Source organism: Coenobita brevimanus, chromosome 2 (assembly GCF_032717465.1).
Source record: "Coenobita brevimanus isolate Jiangsu-jjx chromosome 2, ASM3271746v2, whole genome shotgun sequence".
NCBI classification, from domain to species: Eukaryota; Metazoa; Arthropoda; class Malacostraca; order Decapoda; family Coenobitidae; genus Coenobita; species Coenobita brevimanus.
The window spans coordinates 308,749-318,201 of NC_136955.1; the positions used below are offsets into that span (position 1 = coordinate 308,749).

The 9,453-nt window shown below is 44.3% G+C and overlaps 1 protein-coding gene across 1 annotated transcript; it reads right to left on the bottom strand.

Annotated features, from left to right (window-relative positions):
- Positions 1–1,461: 1,461 nt before the first annotated feature.
- On the bottom strand, positions 1,462–9,453 carry P5CS (Delta[1]-pyrroline-5-carboxylate synthase). The gene is made up of 7 exons (XM_080265676.1): positions 9,151–9,453; positions 7,786–7,974; positions 7,346–7,489; positions 6,745–7,069; positions 5,023–6,036; positions 4,571–4,766; positions 1,462–3,633 (listed from the first exon to the last, which is right to left on the bottom strand). The coding sequence occupies exons 1-7, from the start codon at positions 9,451–9,453 to the stop codon at positions 3,213–3,215; spliced, it is 2,592 nt and encodes an 863-aa protein (XP_080121802.1). The 3' UTR covers positions 1,462–3,212.

The following is a 9,453-nucleotide window of genomic DNA, read 5'->3' on the forward strand; positions in this document are numbered from 1 at the left end:
CCATACGCTACACACTAGTAAACATACTCATTGAGTAACATTGTCTTCATTCATTGGCTGCCCATTCATACGCAGTTGTAAGCCTATTGAGAGATCGTTTTACTCTCATTGTTGATATGAAACAGACGAATTTATGAATGAATCCACACGCAAGTATGTATGCATGCACGGATGGATAGATGCATGGATGGATGGATATACGTATCTGTATGTATGTGTGTGTGTATGTATGTATGTGAACGAAATATCACGTCAACGCCTGCCTCGTCTGTCATCAAGTTTGGCATGTACAGTGTGCGTGAGCGTGGGAAGAAGCGATTTGATATTGGTGTAGATTTATCAACTCTCTCTCTCTCTCTCTCTCTCTCTCTCTCTCTCTCTCTCTGACTGTTCAAGAAATATATCGTCGAGATAGTAAGCATATATTACAAAATACGTTGAATATTAAAATGTGATTGGCAGATTGAATCGCTGAGGAAGGGATACGACGTCCAGCAACCATAGAAAGCATCTTAACACTTCTTCCTTAGCGATTTATTTTGCTTATTGTGCACCTTAACATTCCTTTCTATGTTACGGTAGTTAGTTTTAATACCGACTTACTCTCTCACTCTCACTCTGTCACACTCTCACTCACTCTCACACTTTCACACTCACACACTCTCACACTCTCACTCATACTCTCACACACTCTCTCTCTCTCACACATTCACACTCTTACTCTCGCACTATCACACTCTCGCTCATACTCTCACTCTCACACTCACAATCACACTCTCACACTCTTACTCTCTCATTCTCACTCTCACTCTCTTACATTTTCACACTCTCACTCTCACACTCTCACACACATTCTCTCACACTCTCACTTTCACACTTACACTCTTACACTCTCTCACTCTCACTCTCATTCTCACACTCTCACTCTCACTCTCTCAAACTCACACTCTCACACTTTCACTCACACTCACTCTCACACTCACTCTCATGCTCTCACACTCATACTCTTACACTCATACACTCACACTCTCACTGTCTCACTCTCAACACTGTCACTCTCACACTCTTACTCTCGTTGTCTCATTCTCTCACTTTCACACCCATACTTTCACACTCTCTCAATCGCACTCTCACATTCACTCTCATACTCTCTCACACTCACTCACTCACTCTGAAACTCTCACACTCTCAAACTTTCACTCTCATTCACACTAACACTCTCACACACACTCACTCATACACTCTCACTCTCACACATACACACTCACACACACTCTCACCCTCTCTCTCTCTCTCTCTCTCTCTCTCTCTCTCTCTCTCTCTCTCTCTCAGAAAAATTCCAGTATTATTCCAGCTAACCCCACATTATTTTATCCAGGTGAGAGAGAGTCATAGGAGCCGTTGTTTTCATCGCTTACCACCATCAACAAACAATGGGAAATATAAACTCATCTTCACTGTCATTATTTTTTTTTTAAAGAGAAATATGCCTACCTGTCACATAAATATCTCTAATCACTTATCACTATTTACGTATCACTACGTAACTACAGTACCACACACACTGAAACATATGCAAGAGTTGTGTGCGACAGTAGGACAAAAAGTTGGTGTCCTATTTCACCGCGTCTGCTTAACATTTGGGTTATGTCTGCCACTTCTTGATGTAGCGAGAGAGAGAAAAATATATGAGAAAAGAGGGCATACCAGGCTTCTATCAGATTAGGATTATTAGCATCAGAGAAGAGTGAGAAGTAGGTGAAGTACTGCAGGGAATCATACCAAACCTCTCTCAGTTTAGGAATATTAGACAGCAGAGGAAAGTCAGAAGTGAAATATCGTAGGGAGGCCTTTTCGTTTCGGAATATTAACCAGCAAAGGAAAGTGAGTGGTTGGTGAAATATTACAGAAACTTGTCAAACCTCTCTCAGTTCAGGAATATTAGTACAAGAAGAAAAAGAGATGTAGATGATAATATTACAGACTTCTCCCGGCTTAAAAATATTAGCCAGCTGAGGAGAGCGAGAAGTATGGGATATATTACAGAGAAACACCAACACTCACAATTTTTTAATATTAACCACGGGAGGAAAATAATAAGTAGCAGATATGAAATGTTAGGTAGACTTTTATCCCTAACTGTACTATTGCGGACTCTAATATCGATCCACTGCCCTACGATAAACCGCAAGACAGTGAACAATGACATTTGAAACCTAGTGATGCTATCTGCGAAACCCAACAAACTTCTCAGAATTTTGTGTAAGAGTTTAGTAATTCATCGACCAAAAGATAAAGCTATATTCCTAATCGCAATGTACATACATACATATATTTTTTTAACTTTAAATCCTTCTAGAACATATTGTGGAGTTAGTGATATGGCACAGAAATAAGTTTTTTTAAGGGTTTCAAACGCGAATTAAGACATCCTAGCATATCGCAGGAGCCCACAAATTGCCTAGTAACTTGGGTAAACTTCACTCTTCGTCCACAGATGAAAAATAAACTCTGTGTCCTTCAGATTCACTAGGAGTACAGTGACTCACTATTTGTTCAGTGTTTTTTTTCCTTTTTGTTCGTGGAATGCACTTACATCAGCTACATATTCTTAGTTGGTGGATCTTTGTGTGTGTGTGTGTGTGTGTGTGTGTGTGTGTGTGTGTGTGTGTGTGTGTGTGTGTGTGTGTGTGTGTGTGAAAAATGATGATTAGAGATTTTAGTTGCGTGGATCGTCAATACGTAGTCCTGAAACAGCCCCAGTGCAATGGAACTTGACACCAGAGTGGTCACTGTTTAGCTGTCTGTTCCTTAGTGAAGATGGCATCACTGAAAACCTACCCACCTACTGGTCCTAAGAAAGTTAATCTAGAAATCCAGCTGTTCTATAATGAGAGTACGTCCAAGCAGTTGTGGGTTCACTGACGAAAAGGGCACTCAGTAAACGTTTCCTTCTCAACACAGGCGGCTTCGTTCTCATCATTCATGGGTATAGTCTGTTGCATGAACCTCCTATGCCCCTTAGTTAACTCCGGTGCTATGGCACAGTCTTCCCTCACCACTCACTTAGTATTTTTTATTGAACAGCTGTTTGTCCCTCAGTCAATATGGTCCCATTCTCTTCATCACTTGGTAAAGTCTCGAGGAAGAAAAGCAAATCGTCTGAAAATGGGTATATGTTCAAGGAAGGTTTGCTTCATTGACGAAAAAAGTCACTGAGTAAACGTTTGTTCCTCGGCCAAGATGGCTCCGTTCTCTTCATCAATGGGTAAAGCCTCGTGCAAGAACTTCCTGTACCCCTTGGTGAACTCCGATGCCACGGCGCAGTCTCCCCTCACCACCCACTTGGTGGTGAGGAGGCCGTCCATGCCCACGGGTCCTCTGGCGTGGATGCGGGCCGTGCTGATGCCCACCTCGGCGCCCAGACCCAGCCGGTACCCGTCAGCGAAGCGAGACGATACGTTGTGGAAAACACACGCCGAGTCCACCGAATTGAGGAACTGTTCGGCGGCGTCATCGTCCTCGGTGACGATGACATCCGTGTGGGAGGAGCCGTAGCGGTGGATGTGCTCGATGGCGGCTTCCAAGTCCTCCACCACCTCGATGATGCACTCCAGGTCACCAAACTCAACCCTGGAAGCAGAGTTTTTGTTTTATATGAAGACAGTTTAGACAGGCTATGGACAGGGTATGAGCAGAATAAAGGCAAGCCATTGATGTGCTTCATGGTCGCCTACAGGTCTTCATCCACCTCGATCATGCAATCAAGGTCGCGTGACTCAACCCTGGGATTTAGGTTTTTATCTTTGCACGAAGCACTAACTTCACTGAGGTCATATAAACGGATAAAAACGTCAAGAAATATAACAACAGGAGATGGCAATCAAACAATATTTCTATTTCGGCATTATGCCAAAAAAAAATACAAGCCTCTCTTCTATGGCAAGCTAGAACAGGACAGATGAGCTATTCTTGTAACAGAAAAGGTAATATAATGATCTGTCAAGTTAGCAGATAAAGTTAATGTGGGGTAGGTCAGTCATATCAGGTTATAAAAGTACGAAAGTCAAGAGCGTCGACAATCAGATAAGAGGAGAGCTTTGTTTTGCTGACACAGATTGGAACAGAGATATCAGAACTAACAGTCACATTAATCAGCCATGCTTGCACTGGTAGAAAACAAAGTATCATGAGACGCATCCTGGGCGACATAGGAGATTTCTAAGCTCTCTTTTCTTGGCGATTTATGATGCATATTACACCTTAATTCCAGACTTCTAATTTACGTCACATATTTTTCTAGTATCAACGTAGGTTCGTCGGCTTCAGTGGGCAAACGTGCAAGAGGATGAAAAAGTAAAATATGCTAAATGAATCGTTAAGAAAGAGGTTAAGAAATTAAAATATAGAATTTAAATAGCTGAGAAAGACGATAAATAGGTAGACTATGAAAAAACAAACCGCCGAGGAAGATGATATAAAGGTACAATAGGCATAATAAATCGCTAAGAAGGAAGTACTGCGAAGAACTGAAGAGATAAGCCTTCAGTTCAGTCGAGTGGTTACTCACTTGAAGGTCTGAGCGAGTGGTGGTCCAAACGTTAGCAGCTTGGCTAGCGCGGGTCCTGCGTGTATGGTGACGCCCTCCTGCTGCAGCATCTGACACACGGTGGTAAACAGACGCGTGTTGTCAAAGATCTCACGGTGGATCAAGAGAGTCTCCATGGCGTTGCAGGCCGATGGGTAGTCACACTTGGCATCACGAACTGCGTGGCGAAAGGGATAGATAATTACCTGGTTGTACGTTGCTGTGAGGGAATATTTCTGAGGGTAAAGGTGGTGGGTAAAGGTGAAACAACAGCATCTCCATTACATTGTACACTTATAGATAGTCGCATATGGTGTTGCCAGTTGCATGATGAGACAGAAAGGGAAGGTGTACAGTGGTGTAAAAGTATAGTACAGGATATGACTCACAATGTGAAAATCATTATGAGCTAAGGCACTTTTTTTTCCCCTTACCAATCGTAACCGCCTTGTCCATATCAGCGGCCCTGTCGATGTAAACATGACATATTCCCTCGGCGTGGCCAAGCACTGGGATGGACCTTGACTGCTCCTGGATCATTCGCACCAAGTCGGAGGAGCCTCGGGGGATCACCAGGTCGATGTCGCCCTCCAGCTGCAGCAGGTCTGAGATGTCGTCTCTTTTGGTGACCAGCGAGATTGCACCCGTCGCTCCTACAGTACCAAGTGATTCCTTAACGAGTTTCATAAGAGCCTGGTTGCTATGCTGGGCCTCTTTTCCACCCTTTAGCAGAAGTCCATTACCTGTTGCTATGGCCAAAGCTGCTACCTGGGGAAGGCAGTCAGGTCTGGACTCAAAAATGACGAGGAGGACGCCAATGGGGACGGTGATCTTGCGAAGTTCAACGTTATCAGCGATCAACGTCTTCGTGAGCGTTCGGCCCAATATTGTTCTGGAGTCTGCAGCGATTTGGCGTAACCCATCTGCAAGACTACTTAGTTTCGTAGGTGTCAGTTGCAGGCGTGCAGTCAGAGCATTTGAGAGTCCGGACTTCAAGGCCTCCTCTAAGTCTAACTCATTGGCTGCTAGAAGATCAGTTTGTCTAGACTCCAGGAGATTAGCTAAAGTCAGAATGGCACCAGCACGTTCATTGGCAGTCAAACTCTGAAGCAAGCGACTACCTCGACGTGCATTCTTGGCCAAAACCTCCACTTCAAGCCCACTGTCATCCGTAGCCGTGAAGAAAGTGCCTATTTTCCGCCCCTGCACAATTCCCTTGATGGCTCCCTGGGTTAGACCGTTGCAGATAACCACCGATGTTCCTCTGTCCAGCGCCCAACTCGCCGCTCTGACTTTTGAATCCATCCCACCCGTGCCCACTGTCGACTTCTGGCCAAACTCAACTTCACCAATCATCTGAGGCACGAAGCTGTCGATCAGTCTTGCACCCTCAGCTATGGGGGGCTTGTTGTAGATGCCGTCCACGTCCGTCATCAGAATCAGCAAATCTGGTAGGTTAGGTTAGGTTAAATTAGGCTTTGTTACATTTACCGTATATATAAAACATCTAAACAAATGCTGGCAATTTCTTGTATGTCATTAATATCATTTCAATATCGACATGGTTTGCATAAATAACGCAGAAGAAGACCTTGATGTGTAGTGTACGGAATAAACCACCAAGGAAATTTTTTTACGAGGTCTCAAAAGGTACTTAGACTACGACACAACCCCTTCAGCACGATGACGTATTTTTCACAGGAACGATCTTATTCAACCAACGAAGGATTCCCGGTGCTGAGAAGATGAATGAAGTCCTTACCTAACCCTCCCCTATCAAAAACTTCTATTCTTATATCTATAAAATCGTCTGAAGACCGCAAGAGTATACTAATGAAACACGTTATAGAAGTCAAAGGTTTGAGCTCAAGACATAGGACCCATATAATTCCTGTGAGAGTGAGAGACTAACTAGGAGAGTGTTTGTGGGTGAGGTGAAGAGGGGAGGGCAGAGCGAGGGAGAGGTCGAGGATGAGATGGTGGGTTGGAGTGGAGAGGTATATGAAAGAGGGGTGTGTGTGAGTTGGGGGAAGGGCAGCGAAATGGAGGGGTACGGGGCGGCGACGTGGAGGCGATATTGTTTGTGGCCAGCCCTTATGGGATTGAGGCGTCTGGTTATAGATAATACCCGTATAGAACCAGTATAAGTATCTTACCTGTGTTCATCTCCACGGCCAGACGAGCTGCGAGTGAGTCATTATCCCTTATATCCAACTTCTTGCTGATCTCCTCGTCTACCTGGGGCGGAGGCGTAACAGCGTCATTTGTGTTGATAATGGGCAGGATGTTTAGGGATATGAGCTCGTTGATGGTCGAGTTGAGGTTCTGTCTGGTCTCGCTGTTGTAGAAATCCGGCTTCGTGATGAGGATCTGTGCTACTTTGACCCCATACTGGGCGTACATGGCCTCGTACAGAGACATGAGACCAGACTGACCCACGGCGGCTGATGCTCTTGGCGCCAGCATGCTCCTCACCTCCTCCTGGCAACGGAATTAAAGGTAAATATAGTTAGAACATAAGGGCATGACCAAAAAGACTTAGAATTAGTACCTGTCGGCTTCACAAGAGTCATCAAGGCCAGAATGATTCCTCAGTTCCCTTTGCAACTTTTGATCTTGTGATAATATAGTCATTTACTGATAGGAGTACATCTAAAGACAGCCACTGATAGGGTTACGTATCCTGACAGCTTTATAAATGACAGAATTGAAAGAGAGAGAGAGAGAGAGAGAGAGAGAAGAAAAATGACAACTCACCCCACGCAGGCTCTCTCGGCCGGACAGCGTTTGCCTCATGCTCAGTGACATGATGAGTTCCTGCGCCATCTTCTGCGCGCCGAATGCCACTGCGCCCGAAGTTACCATCAGCAGTTCATAGCCCTCATTTTGGAGTTCGGCGCACTGAAACGTAGATAGATGGATAGAGGGAGTAGTTCATTTTCCATTTAGCCTCTGGAACCACACCTTCTGGATTTGAGTCTGCATGTAATATATACTAACAAGGTTAATAATTACTAGCCTGCCCAGTGCAAATCCACAACCATCCTGCCTTGTGATAAGTGATATTTATAATCCTTCTAGTTTATCCTATGTTAAATAAAAGCCTCTGGAACCATCAGTGGCATAGTAAAAGCTCCTTGACTGCCAAAAATAAATGCTCCTTGACTACCAAGAATAAAAGCTCCTTGACTACCAACCTGCTCAACGATAGACGCCAGCCTGCCCAACGCGAGTCCACAGCCATCCTTCCTGGTGACCACAGCGGATCCCAGCTTCACCACTATGCGTCGTGCGTGACTCAGCTGCTGGCGATGCTGGAACGACGCTCTTGCCCCGTTGGTACGAGACAGGGAGCGAGAATCAGGGTGCAAGTTGTCCAAGGTGCTCTGGAGGGACGAGTGGTATCCGCTCTGTGGGTCACGTAAATAATAATAATAATAATAATGGCAATTTTCTCAGACATACGATCGATTTCCTGTCTTAACTGTGATTATTTAACCCAGGAAAGACTAGAAAATGAAAAGTGCAAAGTCTTACCACGCCCCTTGTTCCTCTTTTAAATGTCTTGGTTGCGGGAGGAAAACTGTCGTATTTTACATATTTTTTTTAATAAGATGGACGAGTAATGAGGAATGAAGAATATCCCGTGACTCTAGTGCTTCTTGCGAGAAAAAAATATCGAGTTAGGACATGGAAACGATCGTAAGTGTGTTCGAGAATCCCAGTCCAGGGCCGCATTGATGGGGGAACTACTGGAGCCATACCTCTAGTGACCTCACACATAAGGGGTCCTCACAAGATAGACTGAATATTGATCTTAGGAATTTCTTGTCCCTAAAATAGCAATAGACACCGTTATCAATCTGGTAGGGTTCATGACCTGACCATCACACTGCCGCTTCTTTTTTTAAATTTGCTTCCCCAGATAAGTGCCCCCCCCCCCAAGTCAAACTAACAGATTTTTTATGAATGGAGGATACCTGTCGTCTGGTGTGTGGAAACTTTTTCTATATCTGATTTGCTTTTCCTTCCTCCATTTGTCTTCAGTTTTAAAAATGTGTACAGTATAGGGCAGGTAAGGCTAAAAAGGCAGTGGATATCTATACTAATGGGTTCTACCAACAATGGTCTTAGGAGGTCTCCGTACTATGCCGTGTCCTAGAGTTCCCCAAAATTCTTAACCCTGCCCCGATGGTTACCTGTATAAGATCAATGAATTATACCACATCACTGTAGCACAGACTAACACAATCTTCTAAGTTCTTAAGAAATGATAAGAGGTTTTGAGGTTACATAAATTAATATGATAGCAACGAAGGACTCTAGGCTAATTCTTTCACCTTAACTTGGCCCAGGTTTTCATCCTCTTGTAGCTTCTTTCACCTAACTCAGTGATAGAGAGACAGTATTTCCGCTCTAGATTCTTCTTGATAACACTTTCTCGTGACTAGCATCAAATTTTAGTGTAAATATATTGCTAAAGTAATTCAGTATGGAGAGATGGCAATTTTAGGCCAAGTTAGAGTGAAAAGAGTATAGCAGAACAAACATGGGCGACTCACCTTCGACGTTGTGTTGTAAAATCGAACAGGATTCAACAGAAATTTATTAGCAGGTGTGAGGCTGGTGGAGGCGAAGGTGCGATTCAGTCTGGAGGGAGACGGTATGGAAGGCGAGGAGTGAGGGCGTTGACTGCTGAAATCGAGGTGTGAATTTCGTAGTCTCTCTTTCTCGCCCCGGCAAGTTGACAGGACAGGACAGGTAGCATCCAGGTGACTACGGACTGCAAGGTGCGTTTCCTCTTGGCTGTGTTTTTTGACTGGTAGGCGTATGCGAGGCTTGAGCAGTCTGTGTAAGGGAGCCAT

What these genes read in the sequence shown, in the direction of transcription:
- P5CS (XM_080265676.1), bottom strand. Translation starts at nt 9,453, where the DNA reads ATGGCTCCCTTACACAGACTGCTCAAGCCTCGCATACGCCTACCAGTC. An exon ending in GGCCGTGGAGATGAACACAG is followed by an intron (nt 6,037 to 6,744) that starts GTAAGATACTTA and finishes CTAACCTACCAG; the next exon opens with ATTTGCTGATTCTGATGACG. An exon ending in GGACAAGGCGGTTACGATTG is followed by an intron (nt 4,767 to 5,022) that starts GTAAGGGGAAAA and finishes TTCGCCACGCAG; the next exon opens with TTCGTGATGCCAAGTGTGAC.